The 22,190-nt window shown below is 51.1% G+C and overlaps 2 protein-coding genes across 2 annotated transcripts; both read right to left on the bottom strand.

Annotated features, from left to right (window-relative positions):
- Positions 1 to 353: 353 nt before the first annotated feature.
- LOC120712918 (60S ribosomal protein L32-1-like) lies at positions 354 to 2,582 on the bottom strand. The gene is made up of 4 exons (XM_039998847.1): positions 2,446 to 2,582; positions 2,248 to 2,339; positions 894 to 1,075; positions 354 to 749 (listed from the first exon to the last, which is right to left on the bottom strand). The coding sequence occupies exons 2-4, from the start codon at positions 2,335 to 2,337 to the stop codon at positions 620 to 622; spliced, it is 402 nt and encodes a 133-aa protein (XP_039854781.1). The 5' UTR covers positions 2,338 to 2,339; positions 2,446 to 2,582; the 3' UTR covers positions 354 to 619.
- Positions 2,583 to 5,025: 2,443 nt separating this feature from the next.
- LOC120712917 (auxin-induced in root cultures protein 12-like) lies at positions 5,026 to 6,185 on the bottom strand. The gene has a single exon (XM_039998846.1). It carries the CDS (start codon positions 6,093 to 6,095, stop codon positions 5,325 to 5,327), a length of 771 nt encoding a protein of 256 aa, XP_039854780.1. The 5' UTR covers positions 6,096 to 6,185; the 3' UTR covers positions 5,026 to 5,324.
- Positions 6,186 to 22,190: the final 16,005 nt, after the last annotated feature.

The following is a 22,190-nucleotide window of genomic DNA, read 5'->3' as shown; positions in this document are numbered from 1 at the left end:
CACACGGGAGACGAAGGAGTCATTCCGGAAGATGGCAGTGAGCAGCCTGGCTGGAGGAGGCGCTTACGGTTACGGGTTACTGCGGCTCTAGTATAGTATGCCTCGCCTTCTCGCCACCACCTTTGCCAACATCTGAACTGTACCTCTCAACCTGTCGCATGCCTTGGAACTGTCATAACAATGACATTGTGCTGTCATAAGTAGAGCTGTCTATGCTAGCCGCTTTCTTTACTTGCATATTTTGGAGCATACTGCATACAGATCATATTTTCCGAATTCATGTTATCAAACCTGTCGCTATGTTTCCATGGAAAGCTGGTTCCACTGCAAAAATGTAACCAAACGAGCTCATATTCCTCACGTAAACTGTCATAAGTCAGGATCTTGATAACAGATAGTGCATCGACAGAAACTGCATGCGAAAGACAGGTTTGCAACAACATGCAAATAATTCAGATAGGCATACGGTAACAGCAGAATTTGACAGATTAGAGTCGCTATTGATAGCAAAAAGGTCGGCATAGCAGGTATCCTCGGTAGCAACACGACACGAAACAGAGTAGTTTTCCTACAGCCAAGAAAGGCAAGACCCAACAGTTGTCCTGACGAGCAACCCAGCCTACTCATCCTCCTGGCTGCGGAGCCTGGCGAGCTTGTTGGTGACCACAATATCGAGCTGAGCAGCACGCTCAACAATCTCCTTGCGCTTCTTTGTTGAGACGTTGTGGGCGATCTCGGCGCAGTATGTCCTGTGTGAGAAAAAGAGCATTGCATCAGTAAATGTTGCTGCAAACAGCATAGGATTATATTTCGCAAAAAAAAAAACAGCATAGGATTATACAGGCAAATAGGTCGCAATGAAATCACAACAGTCCTCTTTGGGAAATTCATACCTGTTGTGCATCATGAGCACCTCCAGCTCAGAGACATTGTGCACCACAAACTTCTTGAACTTGTTGGGAAGGTAGTGCCTGGTTGACTTGTCAGAGCCGTACCCAATGTTAGGCATCAAGGTGCATCCCTTGAACTTCCTCCTGACACGGGAGTCAATACCCTTTGGCCTGCGCCAGCTTGGCTGCACAAAAAACAATGACGGGATATTAGTCCTTGCAAACAGGATATGTAGCATAAAGTAAGATCAACAGGGAACGACAAATATAACGACATGGGGTAAATAAATTACACTCAAGAGATATCTTCAAGTAAAATTCAGATGCAGTGACACCGATTACCTAACTATTGGGTGGAGTACTAAGCACATAATGCAGGCAGTAAGACAGTAAGAAACCCAACTTCAAAAGGGCAATAATAATGTTTTTCAAATAGCATAAAGTATCATTTGAGCTGTAGTTAGGAAGGTCAATATACTCTGGTCCATGCAATGATCAAAATTTCCAAAGATTTAAATAGGTCAGAACATCAACCCACTATTTCAATGACATTTAAAATGCAAAATAAGAAATGAGCTAACTGGACAGAACAAATTGTTTATCCAGGACCAATTAAAGGGTTCCCTATTTTTCAGTCTCCAACATGACAACAGTACTCTTGTATTCAATGAAAGATCAATGTTGTTATCTCTAGAGAACTCAATGAAAACAATAAGATATAGTAATTCAGCATTCACAGAAAGCTGTACCTAATGAAGCATTCAAAAGATAACACTTTTGAAGGCTCAAAATGACCAGGAAACAATGGCTTCCCAGTAAGTATCCAGAGGTAAAAAAAACAAATTACGTATCTATGTCAACCCAAAAACGCAAGTAATACTATTCTAGCGCACAGTATCAAACCAATAGGTAAAATTTATCGCAAAAAGGGAAAAACCACTGTCCAGCTCAGACCAATATCGTGCTGCTAGATGAATAGCCGTGGGAGCCCCAAACAGGCAAGTACACTTTGTCAACCAAACAAACAGAACATGCCAGTTTCAAACTTTCCGCACGTTCAATGCTTCTGTTAAGAGCACAGTAGCACTGATTTCTAAACCTAACTAGGAATCTAGAACAAGTATCACCCCTTATTACGCGCTACTTAAATATCAGCAAGGTGGATCTAGGGAGAATCAAACGAGCGCATGTATTCACACGGCAACACATCTATGGGACAAGGAACACATCCATCCATCAGATGCTAAACGAACCGGTAATCTGCTGCCGAGGCAACCCGACCAGGCCGCCAGGAACGCAGCACAGGCTAGAGGGCTCCATTTCAGAGATCAACCAGAAGAGGCTAAAAGCTTCGCACCTTGAGGCACTTGTAGCGGTCGAGGTGGGGCCTCTTGAACTGCTTGACCCGCTTCTTCACGATCTTCTTCGTCAGCAGCGGCACCGCCATCTCTGCTCAAGCAAGCATCAAACAAACATGATATAGCGTGAGGCGAGATCAACGATCGAAGGAACAGGGAAACCAGCGGGGGGATTTTTCGCCGGCGAGGCGCCGCACCTTCGGGTCGGGGAGCGCAGCCGCCAGGTGGGGAAGGAAGGAAGTGAGAGGGCGGCGGAGGCGGGGTTGGGGAGGCGGCGAGGGCGCTCTTATACGGGCTAAAACCCTAGCGCGGAGAGAGTGGTCGGATGGACGGCTGGGATGCGGTCACCCGCAGGCGGACGGTGGGATCGGGTTGGATGGGCTCGTATGGTGTTGGGCTACGGTTTGGTGAAAAATGTCACGGCCCAAATTTGCTATCCTGGTTTTCTGAGTTACTGGGCTGGATCTGCTTTATATTATTGAGCTCCAGCTCCCCTTCGGTTTTGCACGACGCGTAATTAGGCTGGATCCGCACGAAATGGGGGTAGTCACGGCCTTCTATAGGCCCAATTGCAGCCCGCTAGCAGCCCAGTCTGGGTAGATGCAAATCATGCAACCAGGTTTGTTTGTTTTATCCTTTTGCTCCCCCCCCCCCTCTTTTTTTCATATTCCTTCCGGATTTGTTATTTATTTCAAAAAAATATTTCCCTGCCAGTTCATAGCTGAAACCCAGGCTATTTGTTTTCTCTTATTATTTTAGTTTTGATTTTCTTTCCTTTCTCCTTGGGTCACTCTCAGCCACGTTTCAGGACTGTTTAAGATGACTCTGATCCCCGCGTCTCAATTGGCAACAATGTGTTCATGCCACCTTCGTCCTGGGTCCCTCGGGCCCCGGTCCTGTATCCGGATTGACGTCGGCCACGAATGCCACCTGTCAAAACCGCCGCACCGGCCAGACCAAGGCTCGTGCGAGGCTGCAGGCGCAAGGCTGGCGCGCACGTCGCCGCGCGGGCATCCGGACAGTGAGACACAGACGAAGACCGACGACGAACGGACGAAGACGACGCCGGCGCCGACACGCGCGGCGGCGGCATGTGCGCCCCATACCTACGCTGCACGCGCAGCACAGGCGCGGTGTTGTCCTGGGACACTACGGGGCTGTTTGGTTCTCTTCCCAGGCGAGCCTGGCTCGCACCAACTAGCCAGGCTGCCGAGGGTCAGGCTGGGCGCATACAAGGGGTCCATGTGTTGGTTACTTGGATGTGCGTAGCCTGGATGAGTTGAAATGACGTTTGTTTACTTGTACGAGTACACGTAACACAAAAGTGCCAAAATTAATACTAAAATAATAAATATTTTATAATATTATATTATAATAACATTTACTTTATCTTACCAATCCTTAATCTTCTTTGAAACAATTTAACATAATTGATATGCATTAAACATGTGCTAATAATACCATTAGTTTAGCTAATGCCCGCATGGCGTGAGCCTGCATCCCCAGGAACGACCGATTCTCTCGTTTCCCCAGAGCCAAGCTCAGCGGTGCTTTTTGCATCTGGGCAGCCAGGCTCTGACGCGAGGACAGGCAACCAAACAAGTGAATGTTGCATGCGGGGAGCCTGGTCAGCCTTGATGCAGGCTACCAAACAGCCCCTACAGCTTCATCGAACGAGCACGGCGATTTCCGCCGCGCCGGCGGGGACCGACCGGCCGCCGCTCGGCGCGGTCGCGGAGACATTGTTGCTAATCACCGTGTTCGGCAGGCTGGAGCTGGAGTAGTATGAGAGAAAAATACTATTACCTGGTTGGTGGCTAGAGGTTAGAGTTGGAGTAATGTGAGAGAGTTACTTTAATGCTGGAGGCTCAGTCCACCAGCCGAATAGGGTGATTTCCGCCTCCGGCAACTGTGCCAGCCATGTGCCCTGGGGCACCGGGGTTCGGTCTGCCAAGCTAGCTGTAGCAGCTAGGAGCGACGCACCAATGGGTTGCCGCTGGCTGCTGCTCTGCAGGCTCCGCTCGTGAGTCGTGACCCATCTGGGGCAGGGCTCGGCTCCGGCTCCAGCGGAAAAGAGCCCAATCATCTCGGACCTCTCGGTCGACCGCCACCTACCGCGCGGAGCCCCCTGCCGCCGCCCGAGTAGCTGGCTGCCGCCTTTTTCCGCGGGTCGCCCTGCGATTGGCGTCGCCTGTAATCAAGACCACTGGTTTTTCTGCCACTTTGCTTCTTGCTTCCCTTCCATGATTTGGTTTTGTTTGGCTTGGATAACAGATTAACGGAGGGTTGTTCTTCGCATCATACATGGTCTTTATTAGAGTATCAGGGAATATGATGAGCAGAGCAGAGCTGGGAGCTCATCGATTGAGGCAGTGCAGGCAATCATCTTGCGGGAAAACGGGACGGGAGCAGAGTGATCGATCACTCCAACAAAAAAACGCTGACGGATGACGTCTCCGTCCATGGATTCGGTTGACGCATCTACGCTTGCGCTCCACAAGATCGATCTACCGTTCTCCTGAACCACCGGTGAAGTGCTCGCGCCGCCAGCTCAAGGATCCTTGAGTTTGCTGCGAAGCTACCTCCTTTGATCAGATCAGAGGCAAAGCTGCTTGCTGGCCAGAGGTCGCCGTCGACGGTCGACGCACTCTTCTCCCGGGCCGGGCCCCTTAAACACCGCGGGAGATCATGCGCGCGCGCCACGGTTATGAGAAGTTCAGGGCTTCAGGCAAGGCGATTTTTTTACAGAAAAAAAAAAGATCAGGCAAGGCATCGTCCCACCAGAGAGAGATTCAGAAACAGAGGCACAGAGCGCAGTGGCAAGAACTACGTCCATGTGACCGGATGAATGACATGTCTCCACTACAGTAAATCGCTATGATACCTAACAACACCTCAACAACACAAGTACAGCAACCATTTTTATTGCACGGCCAAAAAGAAAGAAAAATAACCCAACAAAAGTAGCGCAGCATTTCCTCTCCCGCCGGAGCCGCCGCCGCCGCCGCCTTCACCCACTGAGGGAGGAGTGATGGCAGGCAGCGTCCACCATCCGGCGTTCCAGCTACCGCCATCATCATACCGTCGCCAAGAGCCCCACCAGCGTCAGCGCGAGGAGCGCCGGCGCTGACACGCGGGCCGTGGACACGGCAGCGTTCGGGGACTTCCCGCCGGACGGCGCCATGGACGACGCCGCGCCGCTGTCGCTGCCGCCGGACGCGGCCGGGCCGCCGGCCTCGGGCGCGGCGGCGGGGGCGCCCGCGGCGGCCTTGCTGCCGGCTAGGACGAGCTTGCCCTTGGCGGCGAGGTTCTCGGCCCCGAAGGCGTGCTTGTCGGGGGCGCCGCCGGTGGCGGAGGACCCGACCTGCCACACCTGGTTCACGGCCTTCATCCCCTTGCGCAGCTGCAGCTTGCCGTACACCCGGATCTTGCCGCCGCTGCCGCCGGCGTCCGCGGCGAGTTCGGTGGCCGGGAACTCGAGCGGGGACGGGGCGCCCAGCGCGTACCCGGAGATGTTGTACGTCTTCACGGTGGGCGCCGCGGACCCGGACCCCTTGAGCGCCACCAGCGCCTGCGCGCCGGCCATGCCCTCGCCGGCCGGGTTAAGCCCCCACGCCACCCACCCGCCGGGCGCGGCGGGCGCCGCCACGAACGCCACGGAGAGCGACGACTTGGACGCGTCGTAGGTCCAGTGCAGCGACGCGCCCAGCTTGGGGAGGTCCTCGCAGGTGGCGTACGTCCGCCCCGCCGGGAACTTCTCGCTCGCGCAGGCGGCGGACGCCAGGCGCGTGGCCGCCGGCGACGCCAGCAGGAGGACCAGGAGCAGCGGCATTGCGGAGGCGGCCATGTGGGGGTTGGGTTGGAGCTCGCTGCCTCGGAGCGCGGGTTGGCCTTGCTGTTCTGAGTGGAGTGGAGCTGTGTGGGAGTGTGAGCTGGGGGAGGATTTATAAAGGGTGGAGTGGGCTTGATTAATAATTATAAAAGTGATCAGGGGGGTTTCAGCATTTGGAGCGTTTCATTTTCATCACGCTAAAAAAATGCTGATGCTTTTGTTGCGTGTGGTAGCCACGAGTTAGAATTTGGAACTGTGCTGACGAAACTAGGATATGGTTTTCAGGTTTTGGTCTGAAAGTAGTATGAATCACTTGTTGTTGGCCCCTTTTGACCGTTTCAAGAATCGAATTGATTTGCGAGATTCGCCCATTACAAACAAGCCCTTCTTTTTTTACCTGCAAGAGCGTGTATTCTAGTAGTGATTTCAAAATATAGGGGTTGTTTGGTTTCGGGGGCTAAATTTTAGTGTATGCCACATCAAATTTTTTTTAATATTTAGAAGTATTAAATAAAAGTTAATTATAAAACTAACTGCATAACCCTATGGCTAAACTGCGAGACGAATCTAATGAGGTATACTAATCTATAATTAGCGGATGGTTACTGTAGTATCACTGTAGCAAATTATGGATTAATTAGGCTTATTAGACTCGTCTCGCAAATTAGCACTCAGCTGTCAAAAAAATTTATAAACAGATTTTATTTAATACTCCAAAATAGTAAGATTCCTTTTGATGTGACATGGACTTAAAAAAAATCCAGGAATCAAACAACACCATAATCGAGTAGATATATATGAAATGGACGCGCATTTTACGAATTTTCGTGATGTGGGTTGGAAGTTGGAACATACTCTAACTTCTATACAGCGTGGAGGGGGAGCCCTGGGAGCACACCGCTGCTCGTGGAGCGACATGTGCTCTGTTCCGCAGGGAGGGATGCCAGACGCGGCCCATGGATTTGCTCCACCGACCTCCCACGGACGCGCCGCCTCGCCTCCGTCTCAGGCACAGGGCCCGCAGAGAGATGCTCGACGTGGCTTGTGGATTTGCCGCGCCCACGTGCCTCGGTCCGCGCCCCGCCGGCGCCTCCGTGCTTCGCGACCACCAGTCGCCGACCGCCTCCGTTCCCTACGCCCGGCCATCCGCCGCCCTTGCCTATGCCTCGCCGCCGTAAAAGTTTACCCTGCTGCTCTGGCGATGCGAACCCGGATCCTCGCCAGGCACGTCGGTCCCTCCCTCTCTCCATCGCCCGGCTGCGCCCCTCTCTCCCTCCCCGCCCAGCCACAGCGATCCGCGCCGCCCTCCGACCCTCGTCGTCTGCTCCTCCTCGCCGCAGGCGGGGGATCTGACCGGCGGCATCCTGGTGGCGGATCTGGTCCGCTCCGCCTCACCGCCGGCGGGGGATCCGACCGGCGGCATCCTGGTGGCAGATCTAGCCCGCTCCGCCCTCCGGCGCCGTCGTCCGCCGAGGTCCCCGCCCCCTTCCCCCTCCTGCTCCATCCTCGTCGCCAGGCCTCCGCCATGGCGGATCCCTGCCGCCCCTTCCCGGGCTCTGTGGAGGAGCATCCCGCGACGTGGGGGACGAGGCGTGGAGGCACGGCGGAGGAGCCACTGGACCGCGGCCCGGCTACGCTAACCCTGGGCACAAAATACCGAGAACAGAATACCGAACCGAAATTACCGAGAACCTAACCGAAATTACCGAAACCGAAATATTCGGTTCCTAGTTTTCAGGAACCGAATTACCGAGGTAAATACCGAAACCAAACCGAGTTTACCGAACTTACATGAAATGTGATAAGTTTCAGTGTTGTTATATTAGTGATTGTACTATTATAGACTACTATATTACGTATTTTGGCACTCACATTTATAGTCATGTGGACTTTTATAAGTATTTATATTTTGCACTATTGTTATCTATGAAATGATGTTAAAATTAGTCTTTGAACCTACTATTACATCCTCTCTATGATCAGTTCGGTAAATACCGAAACCGAACCGAATTTATCGATACCGAATTTTCTCGGTACCAAGTTTTTTTAGGAACCGATCGGTACCAATTTCTGAGGAACAGAATTTGCAATGGTACCGAAGAACCGAACCGATCGGTTCGGTATTTACCGAATGCCCAGGGTGAGGCTGCGCAGGGGAGGGATGGCGGCAGCGGCACAAGGGTGAGAAGGCAGACCGCAACGGAGGGACGGCTGCGACGGCGGGTCTTGCGGATGTTGGGGATTGGACCTTCGGGTCAAGCCCTCACCCTCGGAAATGCTCCCTAACCTGTTTGCAGGGCCACAACGAAATGGAGCTAAGCGCACCCGAAAGTATCGGATGAACGCTGAGAAGCGCAAGCTCGAAGACCATGACCTTCGGTCCGAAGGATATCACCTTCCGAATGCCGAAGGTAACAGATGGCTGCCCTGAAGCGCAAGCGCAAACTCCAGGACCTTCGGCCCGAAGGATTTGGCCTCCACCGCGCCGGAGGTGACGAACGGCTACCTGGAAGCGAAAACTCGAAGATCAAGACCTTCGGGAGAAGAGCCTGCGACCAGGAATGGTTACGACTGGCCGATCGTTGATGGAACCTTCATGACCCAAGCTCCCGAAGGTACCCGAAGGTTATGGTGACCTTCGTCGACCGAAGGCACGTGAGTAAAACGTGAGTATGTAAGAAGGTCGGAGTTGTACACCCTCCAAATGCGTGAGAAGGTCGGATTTGTAAACCTCTCACGTTGTAATTTTACCCCGGAACCGGCCGAGAGTGAGCTGTAAATGAGTTGGGAGGGGGCAATTTAGGAAAACCCGGCCGAGGGCTAGGGGTATAAATAGCCCCCTCTCTCCACAGTGTAAAGGGTTGAATTTTCTGACTACTGTTGGAGAGTTCGACATTTACTTTCATTGCCACCTTTCCTTCTGTTCATGCTCCTTGTTTGGGCATCTACAAAGCAAAGATCCCAACAGCGGCGCCCACCGTTCCAGCACGTAAAACAACCCTCGATGGCCCCAGCGAAGAAGAAAGCCACCGCCGGCACCACAAGCATCTCCACTGAGCCTGGCCGCAACCTCGATGGCCCCCAACCGCAACACGAAGGAGTCAACTCACAAATGGAAGACATCAACAACGAAGCTCCCCCTCACGGAGACCAGTTTGATAACACTGAAAACTCCGAAGCTCATCAACTCACAGAAACTGCACTCAAGCTCAAAGCCCTCGAAATGAAGAAAAAGAATATCGAAGCCCAGCTTGCAACCAAAAAGAGGGCAATGGACCAAGCAAACAAGTTAGCCGAGGCAAGGCACAGGCTAGCAGAGATGGAGGCAGAAGTTGAGAGCTTGCAGAGGGCATACCAAGAAATGCCCGAAGGCTCCTCCCAACAAGAAAACCGCGTCATCCTACAGACAGCCTTCGTTCATAATGAGAACCAAAGGCCACCGCCGGTCAACCTCCCATTTGACCCGACCTCGCCACTCTCAATCGCTCTGCAGCGAACTTCATGGCCGCTCGGCTACAAGCCAACTCAACTTCCCAAGTACAACGCCACAACAGATCCAACTCAGTTCCTCATTGGTCTGCGGCTTGGCCTTTTTCTCGGCCTCCATTCTGTCAAGTGTTTTCTTCTTCTCCGGGCATTGGTTTGTTCTGTGGTCGGAGTCAGATCCATGGAAGTGACAGAAGAATTTTATTGTTGTTGGATCAAATACACTACATGGCCACTACATGGCCACAGACCCAACAACCTTCGTTCGTTGGATCAACAACCATACACTACATGGCCACAGACCCAACAACCTCAACAAATACAGTACACACAGCCTTCGTTCGTTCCACCTCAACCATTCACACAAGCATATCGCCCACCAATGTTTAGCTACAACTACAATCAAAGCTGGCAGCCGCAGCCAAACCCTACAACGCAAAACATCCAACCCACAACCCAAGCTCAACCAACTCAGGAACAGCTACCGCCACCCCCAGCTCTGCCACAAAAACAAGAAAGCCAAACTACAAATAGTCAACCCGCGGCACTGCCATCCTTCGGCATGATCATGCCAATCTCCGGAGGTTCTACCCTGGACTTCGAGAACAAAAGGCAACGCAGGGACTACTTCAGGCAAGTCCATTGCATCGTCTCCGAAGGCCCAACAAAGAGAACTCAGTGGTCACACTCTCCGATCACATTCTCTGAGGAAGATGTCAACCTCATCAGCTACCCACACACAGATGCTCTTGTCATCGAGGCAAACATTCAGGGCTGGAGGATTGGCAAGATACTAGTTGACACTGGCAGTTCTGCAGACATCATCTTCTCCGACACCTTCGATAAGATGGGGATTGACCGAAGCCTGCTTCAACCTTTAGAAATCCCTTTAATGGGATTCGGAGGAAAGAGAGTGAACGCAATCGGCAAACTGTCACTCCCCGTGTCCTTCGGAGACACGGCCAATGCAAGAACAGAGCACATCACCTTCGATGTGGTAGAAATGACGTACCCATACCGCGCAATTTTAGGAAGAGGAACAATCAACAAGTTCGAAGCTGTCGTCCATCAACTATACTTGTGCATGAAAATGCCAGCTCCCGCAGGGGTCATCACTGTTCGCGGAGACCAGCAACTTGCACGGGTCATTGAACGGGGATACACCCCAGGACAGAAAAATGTGCACAACCTTCGGACTGAATCCAAGCCAGTTACAGTCGAAAAGCACCAAGGGGACAGCGAGAAAACAACCTTCGAAGAAGACTGTGAAGTCAAGAAGGTCCCCCTCGATGAACACCTCCCTGACAAAATGGTTACTATCAATGCAACACTAGAGCCTCAAGAGGAGAAAGAACTTCTAGAGTTTCTACGCAAGAACCAAGATGTTTTTGCATGGTCCGCCAACGACCTTCGGGGAGTCAGCAGAGACATCATCGAGCATCGCCTGGACACCAACCCAAACATCAAGCCGAAGAAGCAAAAACTTCGCAAAATGGCAGATGAAAAAGTCACAGCAGTCAAGGCCGAAGTCCAGAGACTGCTAGATGCAAATGTAATTAGAGAGGTCAAGTACCCAACATGGCTGGCAAATACTGTGCCATTCAAAAAGAAGAATGGCAAATGGCGCATGTGCATTGACTTCACAGACATCAATAAAGCCTGTCCGAAGGATGATTTCCCATTGCCAAGGATTGACAGAGTCGTCGATGATGCGGCAAACAGTCAACTCATGTCCCTACTGGACTGTTTCTCCGGATACCATCAGATCTGGATGAGGAAAGAGGACGAAGAAAAAACAAGTTTCATAACTCCCTTCGGCACCTACTGCTTCGTAAGAATGCCCGAAGGACTAAAGAATGCAGGACAATCTTTTTCAAGGATGTCTTCTGTGGTCTTGGAGCATCAACTCAGAGGGAATGTCTTGGCTTACGTTGATGACATTGTTGTAACTAGTTCAGTAAGAAGCAACCATGTGGTAGACCTGGCTGAAACCTTCGCAAGCTTAAGAAAAGCAGGACTGTCCTTGAACCCCAACAAGTGCATTTTTGGAGTGCACAAAGGAAAGGTGCTAGGATGCCTTGTGTCCACCAAAGGCATTGAAGCAAACCCTGACAAAGTAAAAGCTCTGTGGAACGTGGAGGAGCCAAGGTCCATCAGGGACGTACAGAAACTTACTGGGCGGATTGCAGCCCTAAATAGATTCATCCCACGCTCTGCAGACCGAAGCCTACCTTTCTTCAAGGTTCTTTGCAACGCAAACAAATTTGAGTGGGGCCCTGAGCAAAGCAAAGCGCTCAAAAACCACCTGCAGAGCATGGTCAAAATGACCTCACCTGACCCGAAGGATGTGTTGCTCCTATACATCGCAGCATCCTACTCTGCCGTCAGCGCAGCGCTCGTACTCGAGAGAGAGAGCGAAGGAAAAAAGAAGCAACTGCCTGTTTATTTCGTATTCGAAGCTCTCGCGGGCTCGAAGCTCATGTACTCAGAGCTAGAAAAAATCGCATATGCAGTAGTCATGTCTGCCCGGAAGCTTCGACACTATTTCGAAGCTCACAAGATAATCGTGGTAACAGATCAACCCTTGCATGACTTGTTCAAAAACAGAGAGGCCTCAGTCAGAATTGCAAAATAGGCTTCGGAGCTATCAGAGTTCTATATAGACTTCGAAAGAAGAACAGCCATTAAATCACAAGTATTAGCAGATTTCATTGCCGATTGGACATCCCCAACATTCATGGAGGACCCTTCGACTGAAACTTGGATCGTACACTGCAATGGGGCCTGGTGTAACGACGGAGCGGGCATCGCTGCAATCATCGAGTCTCCTTCGGGAGCAAAAACAAGATACGCAGCAGGACTCAACTTTGGCAAATTAGAATCATCAACCAACAACACAACCGAGTACGAAGCCCTGCTCCTGGGACTTCGTAAAATGAAAGCCCTTGGCCACCAAAACTTCATAGTCAAAACAGACTCGAAGGTTGTCAGAGATCACATCGAAAAGGACTCAGAGGCAAGAAAACCAGAGCTTATTGAGTACCTTGATGCAGTTAGATCCATGGAGAAATATTTCAAAGGCTTCGACATCGTTCATATCCCGAGGCACATGAACGACGAGGCAGACAAACTGGCAAAGGCAGCATCAAGAAAAGAATAGTTACCACCAGATGTATTCTTCGAAGAAATCAAAGAACCTTCAGTCAAACCGAAGAAAGAAAAACAAATCTCAGCCATCTCAGCCGAAGATTGGAGAGCACCCATAATGGAGTACCTTCGGGGAAACATTGAGTTGCCAAACGAGAAAGAAGAAAAGAAAATGTTCCAAAGAGCAAGGGGCTACGTCATATCCGAAGGAGAATTATTCAAGTCAGGTGTAACCAACCCATGGTTAAAATGCATCTCAACGACCGAAGGAATCGAGCTCCTCAAGGAAATACACTCCGGGTCTTGCGGATCTCATATTGGCTTCAGACAACTTGTATCCAAAGCCTTCAGGCAAGGATTCTTTTGGCCAACAGCCCTGAAGGATGCTCAGCACATAGTGAAAACATGCCAAGCATGCCAAATGATGGGCCCGAAGTCCACAAAACCTTCGGAACCAATTCAGCTAATACCCCCAACATGGCCTCTTCAAAGATGGGGAATTGATCTAGTGGCCCCCCTACCCACAGCTCAGGGCAATTACAAGTACGCAGCAGTTGCTGTTGAGTACTTTACAAAAAGGATCGAAGCCAAGCCACTAATCAACATCACATCGGAAACAATCAGAAAATTCTTTTGGCAGAACATCGTCTGCAGATTCGGGGTCCCAAGGGAGATCACCGTCGATAACGGAAAACAGTTTGACTCGCAGCTCTTCAGAGAATTTTGTTACAGTCTGGGCACAAAGGTAATCTTTGCTTCGGTGTACCACCCACAATCAAACGGGGCTGTCGAAAGGGCCAACGGAATCATCTTCGGCAGCATCAAGAAGTGTCTGTTTGATCAGAAAAAGGGTAAATGGGCAAATGAACTCCCGAAGGTGATCTGGTCCCACAACACCTCAGAATCAAGAACCACCAAGTTCACCCCATTCAGGCTACTATATGGTGCCGAAGCAATGACACCAGAAGAGCTTAAGAATCGAAGCCTAAGGGTAACTCATCAAATCGAGGGCACACCCTCGGAGGAGAAAGACCTCATAGAGCTAGACATCCTGCAAGCTTCGGAAAATCTAGAAAAACATCAACAAGAAACAACGAAGTGGAGAGACAAGAAAATAGTGAAAAAGGACATCACAGTCGGAGACTGGGTCCTAAAAAGGAAGCCAAATGCCGAAACCTCCGGCAAACTACAACCCAAGTGGGAAGGACCATTCCTTATAATAAAGAGCAACAGGCCAGGATCATTTCACTTGTCCGACGCCGAAGGAAATGAGCTGCAGCATCCGTGGAATGCCGATAGCCTCAAAAAATACTACATTTAAGTTTGTAAAAAGGACGCATCGCGAACCTATAAGCGACTGCGGACCTTCGCATTTAATTTCAGTTATTTCATACAATGCAAACGGGCCGTACTCTTTTCCTCACAAGGGAAAACTCCTCACAGGAGGTGAGGTTTTTGACGAGGCGGACCCAGTGTAAACTATCTAAATACAATGAATTTTCCCCAAACAGTGTCTCTCGCCTAAGCAGCCAAAATGGCAAGCTTCGGCAAGCATCTGCATGCTAAACAAAAAAGTAAGTTAGCAAAGTATGCAAAACCCGCAAACTTTGCATACTTATCAACGCAAACGCACAATAAGTGCAAAAACGACAAGGGGCTTCGACCTATCAAAAGGTCCGAACCAAAAAATCTTCGTCAAAAACACACAATAAGTGCAAAAACGACAAGGGGCTTCGACCTATCAAAAGGTCCGAACCAAAAAACCTTCGTCAAAAACGCACAATAAGTGCAAAAACGCCAAGGGGCTTCGACCTTTCAAAAGGTCCGAACAAAAAAAAACTTCGGCAAAAAAGCACAATAAGTGAAAAAACGCCAAGGGGCTTCGACCTTTCAAAAGGTCCGAACCAAAAAACCTTCGGCAAAAACGCACAATAAGCGCAAAAATGCCAAGGGGCTTCGACCTTTCAAAAGGTCCGAACCAAAAAACCTTCGGCAAAAACGCATAATACCAAAAAACCTTCGGCAAAAACGCATAATAAGTGCAAAAACGACAAGGGGCTTCGACCATTCAAAAGGTCCGAACCAAAAACCTTCGGCAAAAACACAAAATAAGTGCAAAAACAACAAGGGGCTTCGACCTTTCAAGTGGTCTGCAACCAAAAACCTTCGGCACAAGAACACAATAAGCGCAAAAAAAAAACAAAGGGGTTTCGACCTTACAAATGGTCCGAACCAAAAAAACCTTCGGCAAAAAAGCGACTCGAAAGCATCGAAAGAAGGATGCCAGAAAGGGGGGAGACGTTTTCTCTTTCTGAACCCTCGGCATCCATCATTCGACAAACCAGTGAGACAACGCCGCGCAAGAAAGGGGGGAGACGTTTTTCAAAGAACAAAATTTGCGCGCATTGCCTCTTATGGCAGCAACTTATTACCCGAACGAATCACGACCACCAAAAGCACAAACCCCAAACCTACGGAATGGGAACACCAATGAACCAAGTGCGAGAAAGGGGGGAGACGTTTTTCTTAAAAAAAATTCCTCGCACTTAACTCCTCGGGTCCCAACACCACTAACGAAGCCAAAGAATACAGGAAGCATTTTAACCAAGTGTAACAAAGCACCTCGAAGGATGCACACACAAAACCACCTCGAAGGATGCATACAACAAAGCATCTCGAAGGATGCACTTAGCAAAGCACCTCGAAGGATGCACACACGAAAGCATCTCGAAGGATGCACACACAAAAGCATCTCGAAGGATGCACACACCAAAGCATCTCGAAGGATGCACCCACCAAAGCATCTCGAAGGATGCACACAACAAAGCATCTCGAAGGATGCACTTAGCAAAGTAACTCCAAGGATGCACACACAAAAGCATCTCGAAGGATGCATACAACAAAGCATCTCGAAGGATGCACTTATCAAAACACCCCGAAGGATGCGAACGAAGCATCTCAAAGGATGCGCACATCAAAGCATCTCAAAGGATGCGCAGATCAGAGCACCTCGAAGGATACGCAATTCTGAACATCTCGAAGGATGCGCAGATCAAAGCATCTCGAAGGATGCGCAATTCAGAGCACCTCGAAGGATGAGAAATAATCTCGAAGGTTGCATCCAGAAGGACAAATCGAAGGATATGCATAGAAAAGCAACCCGAAAGGCGCAATAATAAGCCTAGAAAGAATATTGTACACTTTGAAAATCTTTGGGAAGGTAGCGTTTAGACAACAAAACGAAAATTACAACGAATCACGACCAGACCAGCATAAGTACTCCGCAACGCTGCATCCAGGATGAGCAAGGCTGAAGGCCACCCAACTCATCATTACCCTAGCATTGTTCGCGTCCTGCATTATGGAAATATTTACAACAAATTCCAAGTCCTCGAAACAAATCCCCACAAGCTAATCTTTAGACCTGTGCCCCGGAAGAACCAGCGGCACCATTCCCCGAAGGAGATCTCCGATCCTTGGACATTCGATTATCCTCCGAAGGATGATCAGGAGACGCCTCCTGCACCAAATAGACAAAACCAATCAAAAAACAAACAAAAGACAGAAAAATTGCTGAAAACAACCCTACCTCAGCAGCTGCGGCCGCCAGGGTCCGAACAGCAACCTTGCCAGAAGTTTCCCAGAAACGCTCAAAAAAAGCAGCCTTCAACTCTTGAATTTTCAACACCTCCACTGCCAAACCTTCGTACGGTACATACTGAAAACCATCCAGTCGGGCAAGATCAACTGCGCCGACACGAAGAAGGTTTCCAACAAGCCCCTCGAAGGAAACAGAGGCCGCGTTGTCATTTGCCACGCTCATCACCTCGCCAAGGCCCTCGAATTCCGACTTCAACCAGTCCAGAAGCAGAAAGAAAACTTGAAGACCTTCGACTGGCTTAGGCAAGGGCAAAGGCTCAGCTCCAAGGGCACAAAGAGCCGTCTTGTACTCTTGGTACACACCTTCGGCCCGTCTGGCAACCTCGGGTATGACCCGCTCGAGTTCCGCCATTCTAGTCTGAACCCATTCCAACTCTGTGATCCTACTCTTAAGGGCAGATTTCTCATTTGCATCCACCTCAACGGTCCTCCGAAGGCTCTCTAGAACCTTCTCGTTATCCAAAGCGGTAGACTCCAGCTTCGAGCACTTAACCTTCAGTTGCTGGTTCTCCTCTCTCAGAGAGAGAACCTCCGCCTCAGCCCGCCACAGTTTATCAGCCAGACTCAATCTCTCGCTGGCGCTTTTCTCCCGAAGATCCGCATCTGCCTTAGCCTTTTGCATTAGCATCCGATTGGCATAGGTAAGCTTCTTACTTAACTCACCAACGATGAAAGCAGCGTCAGAGGTGGACGCTTCAGCCACCGCCGCATTAAATCCTGAATTAAAAACAAAATCACCTTCGGGAACTCTAGAAATTGATAAAGAGACAAAAATAAAACAAGACCACAAACCTTTCTCGGGAGGGGGAGTCCCAGTCGCGCCAGGCCCATGCATCACGGCCAACAGCTGTTGCATCGACGCCGATACAGCTGCAGAAAGCAAAAGTAAAAACCCCTTCGGACGCGGCGAACAAGCTAGGAAGTCAGTGAAGGTCAAGTAGGTGAAACTTACCAGACTCGTCGAAGGCCATCCCCTCCAAAGCCTCCACCTCCTTGTCCGAAGGTGGAGCAGAGGAAACTCCACGAGCCTCCCCACCTCTGAGCGCCACCAGTGTCTCACCCACCAAGACCTCCCCCTCCTCGATGTCCAACGCAAAAAACAGGCTGCGTGACCTTCGGGGCCGGAGCCGAGTCCTTTAGGACATCGGCCGTCGAGGCAGCACCCTTCGGCACGGGCGGCTTCGGAAGATCCGCGGGCTTGGTCCCAGTCTTGACGAGGCTCTGAATCCTCCGGCGTTTCGTCGTACCTTCGGATGAACAATGAAGATTAATCAACGCTTTCGCCACCTCAACCCGACGACCGGAACCGAAAAGCATGGTCCCGTACTCATCGCTAAGATCAAAACGGGATCTAAAAAGCCTCCCTTCGGGAACTACAATCTCCCCGCCCACCGTCCCCATGAGCTCTTCCATAAATGAGGGCGTACCGCTGTCGCCCGAAGAAACCTCCTCATCTTGCGCCTTTCTCTTAGCGCTCTCTGCCCGCACAACCGAAACCTTCGAGCTCGAAGGTTTCCGACCGCGACCGCGCCCCCGCGTACCGGCAGACCCGGAGCTCCCCGCCACCTCCACCTTAACCTTTCCTTTGAACTTCGCCTCAGGAACCTCCGAACCTACGTTCCCAGGCGGCGTCATCCTTGGAATGGCGTTAGCCGGGACCGGCCGAGGCTCGTAATCGACGCCCATCTCAGCTAAGCAATGGTTCAACCGAAGGTTCCCTCCGCACACCTCAACCAAAGAACGGTACTCCTTTTTGTTCCACAGCCCCAAAATCTCCGCAGCCCGACGCTCTAGCTCGTCAACAATAATTTCATCGCTGGCACCTTCGGGCCTTCGAAGCCCAAAAAACGGAGAAGTCACTTCGTACTTCAAACCAACAAAGCGCTTGCGCTCGAACCTCACCGGAGACCAGCCAGTGGCCAAACCTTCGCAGCCAGAAACTCCTCGACAGCATCCCGACCGCCACAAACTTGGCAAGCTGTCATGAAAGCTTCTAGGCACGACTTGAAACCTGGCCCTCGTTTGTTGAAGGCGGGCTGATAAACGTGATCGAACATCTCAATGTCCGAAGCAAGAAGGTACTTCTCCTCGTTAGAACCTTCGGGATCGGGGAAGCCAATCTTCGCGTAAAACCAGTATTCCAACCAGTTCCCTTCCCACTTGTTCTTGTAAGCTGTCGAGAGCATAACCTTCAACAGGCCAGTCCTTTTGTTCGGTTTGCGAGGAACGAAGGTGCAGCAACCGTTCTGAACCTCGCTAAGCTCATCATCGTCATCTACATAGACCTTCCGAGGCTGGCAGTGTAGCTGAAAGAGCCTGCAAAACGCATCCACAGACACCTCCCCTCCGAAGCTACGCACTACCCACAGAAACTTGGACAGTGTAACAATCCCGTTTGGAGTGAAATGGTGTAGCTTCGCATTGAATGGCTCCAAAAGCTTCGGCACAATTGGATCCATCGGAAGTCTAAGTCCCGCTGTAAAAAAATCCTTAAAGACTACAACCTCGCCGGTCTCCGGTACAGGAATCAATTCTGCCCCCGGAGGTCGGCAAACCCCCTCCGCGAAGTAGCCTTTCGTAACGTAGAAGTCTATCATGCTCTGAGATACGACAGATGGCTCGAAAAGCAGAGTCTTACGTTTCTCCGGAGCCATCAGATCCGACATGTCCGCAGAAACAGCCGAAAGGCTTTCGCTGGACTGCTGCTGCTGAGAAGGATGCGAACCACCCGCCTCTCCTTCGGAAGCTGCACCAGAATCTGTACGGAGAACCGCCCTCTTAATAAATGCCATAACTACAAAAGTAAACAAAAAAACAAAGTCAAATTACAAACAAAAACTCAAGCGAACCTTCGATCAACCTCGCTGTCTGTTTAGTACGAGCCATGAGCCGCAGTTACTTACACCGAGGAAAACAAGTAGCTTCGCCACGCACTAGAACCTTCGGACAAAACGCTTTATAGCAAAAAACGACGAAGGATAGCAAAGCTCGAAAGGGCACAGGTTTTACCCCCCCTCCTCCGCTTATATAGACGGTGAAAAGGAACAGTTCCAGTGGTAAAACCGAGGAGACGCCAGCCCAAGCGGCGCAATCAGGCAACGACACGTACACAACAAAAACCAACCGTTGCAGCCGACGGTTCGGGAGACGTTTTTCCTCGGGAGCTTCCCGAAGGTTACGCGCAATCTTCTTCATTAACAAGGGTTCGGACCGTCGGCTTCGGACCTTGCCCTTGAGGGGCTACTGTTGGGGATTGGACCTTCGGGTCAAGCCCTCACCCTCGGAAATGCTCCCTAACCTGTTTGCAGGGCCACAACGAAATGGAGCTAAGCGCACCCGAAAGTATCAGATGAACGCTGAGAAGCGCAAGCTCGAAGACCATGACCTTCGGTCCGAAGGATATCACCTTCCGAATGCCGAAGGTAACGGATGGTTGCCCTGAAGCGCAAGCGCAAACTCCAGGACCTTCGGCCCGAAGGATTTGGCCTCCACCGCGCCGGAGGTGACGAACGGCTACCTGGAAGCGTAAACTCGAAGATCAAGACCTTCGGGAGAAGAGCCTGCGACCAGGAATGGTTACGACTGGCCGATCGTTGATGGAACCTTCATGACCCAAGCTCCCGGAGGTACCCGAAGGTTATGGTGACCTTCGTCGACCGAAGGCACGTGAGTAAAACGTGAGTATGTAAGAAGGTCGGAGTTGTACACCCTCCAAATGCGTGAGAAGGTCGGATTTGTAAACCTCTCACGTTGTAATTTTACCCCGGAACCGGCTGAAAGTGAGCTGTAAATGAGTTGGGAGGGGGCAATTTAGGAAAACCCGGCCGAGGGCTAGGGGTATAAATAGCCCCCTCTCTCGACAGTGTAAAGGGTTGAATTTTCTGACTACTGTTGGAGAGTTCGACATTACTTTCATTGCCACCTTTCCTTCTGTTCATGCTTCCTGTTTGGGCATCTACAAAGCAAAGATCCCAACAGCGGAGACGGGGAGCAGGACTTCGGGGCAGCGGCGGATCCGCAGGGCAATGCGTGGGGGAGGGAGAGAGCGGCGCGAATAACAAAGAGAGAGTTTTTTTTAACTATTTTGTAATGTGGGTGCGGCGTAGCGCGCTACTGTCCTATGTCCTAGTTATTCTACTTTGGTACGTATGCATTGCTCTTGGCAAACTCTTGATTTTTCGTAAAACCAAGATGATTTCGCGTCAAAATTGTGGAGCTGCTCCTTGCCATCAACCGTAGACGACGGATTTCTGAAAATGAAAAATGATGCTAAATGAGCCGCATTTTTTTACTGCTAACAGTATGCCTTAATCCAGAACGTGCCGATGAGGCACACCCGGCCGGGCCACCGCCGCACACGACACGGCGCGACGAGACCAGCGGGAAGAGAGACCCGTGGCGCTAGTCCCGCGGCCGACGAGAACGAGCGCTGGAAAGGCACGGCCGCGCGGCCCCCCGCCCCCCCCCCCCCCCCCCCCCCCCCCCCCCCCCCCCCGCGGCGCGTTAGGAGCGTTGCCAACCCACTGCGACCGGGCGGCCATCCCGGTCAGAAAGTCAGGCTGCTGCTTACTTTGAAGCTCCAGTCCGGAGTCAATTCAACGGCGGATGCTCCAAGCACCATCTTTGGGAGGGACCTGACCAAACTGAACTTCCTTCCCATGGCAAGCTCTCTTGGCGGTCCATGCGTGTCTGTCCGTGTGGTGGACGTCGACGAGTGGAGTGATCCCGACGGCAATGGCGAGAGGAGACGAGCAGAGCTGCCTGCAACTTCTCCACCGGGCTCAGACTTCAGAGAGTTCAGACACAGCGAGGTGTGGACACTGACGACGACGAGCTAAACGCTGAAGTGTCCGCTACTCCATTGATCTTCGGCTTCAATTCCCTGCAACTTCTACAGGTTCGGAGTTCAGACAGGTCACCGGTCCGGCGGGGTGCGAACAGCCGAACACCGACGACGCGCTCAAGGCTGAAGTGTCCGTCACTCCATTAATGTTCAGCTTCGTCAGAGCTGACCGTGGAAGAGATTAGTACTCCGTAGATAGCATTAGCAAATCACCCCCTCCTGCCTTTCCTTTCACTTTTTCGCGAGACGGGTGTTGGATTTCTCATCTCACATGCGTTGCCATTAAACTAGTCCTAGTGCTGGTACTGCTGACAGGTAATGTAACAACGGTTATTGCCTGCCTAATTGGTCCAAGTACATGGCGTCGCCGCTGTTGACTGAAGCCGGGTCGTTTTGGTGTCAGGCAGGCGCCGCACATCCACGCATGTCGATGCTGGGCGCCGTGCGCATTAGATGCGGCGCATGGCGACTGGGCGATGGGCGTTGAAGATTGACCCCCCGTGAATCGCGACGGGATTGGCAGGTGACGAAGGGGGTGACCGTCTGATGATGCAACCTTGGCCCTAGGGCAGCATCATCCGTATGCGAACAAGAAAAATCTAATCTAGGTTTCTTCTGAGTTGGATGAACAGGTCCAGTAGGGCAGTAAGCACCTGCATGTTCAATGTATGATTAAGCTCACATGTTCCGGAATGGAGTAGTAGCGTGGATGCAGGAGATTGGGTCGATTGGAAACATATGCATGTGGGAGCAGATTAATGGCGATGTGCGTGTTCTTTTCCAGTCTGAATGGATCTTGAGAAGATCCAGAAATCAGTTAAAAAAAGCACGCCCTCGACTTCGACCTATCTTTAGTGTTTACCATATACACGAACGCAGCCACACAGCCACACAGGAGTATCCGGACACCGCCATCGGCCTATGGCAGCTCTGAATCTTTCAGCCCGTTTTCATTTGCCCCAAAGACTGAAACC

Source organism: Panicum virgatum, chromosome 6K, assembly GCF_016808335.1.
Source record: "Panicum virgatum strain AP13 chromosome 6K, P.virgatum_v5, whole genome shotgun sequence".
In the NCBI taxonomy this organism is placed as follows: domain Eukaryota; kingdom Viridiplantae; phylum Streptophyta; class Magnoliopsida; order Poales; family Poaceae; genus Panicum; species Panicum virgatum.
The sequence above is the reverse complement of the archived record's forward strand: the minus strand, read 5'-3'. Positions and strand labels throughout refer to the sequence as shown.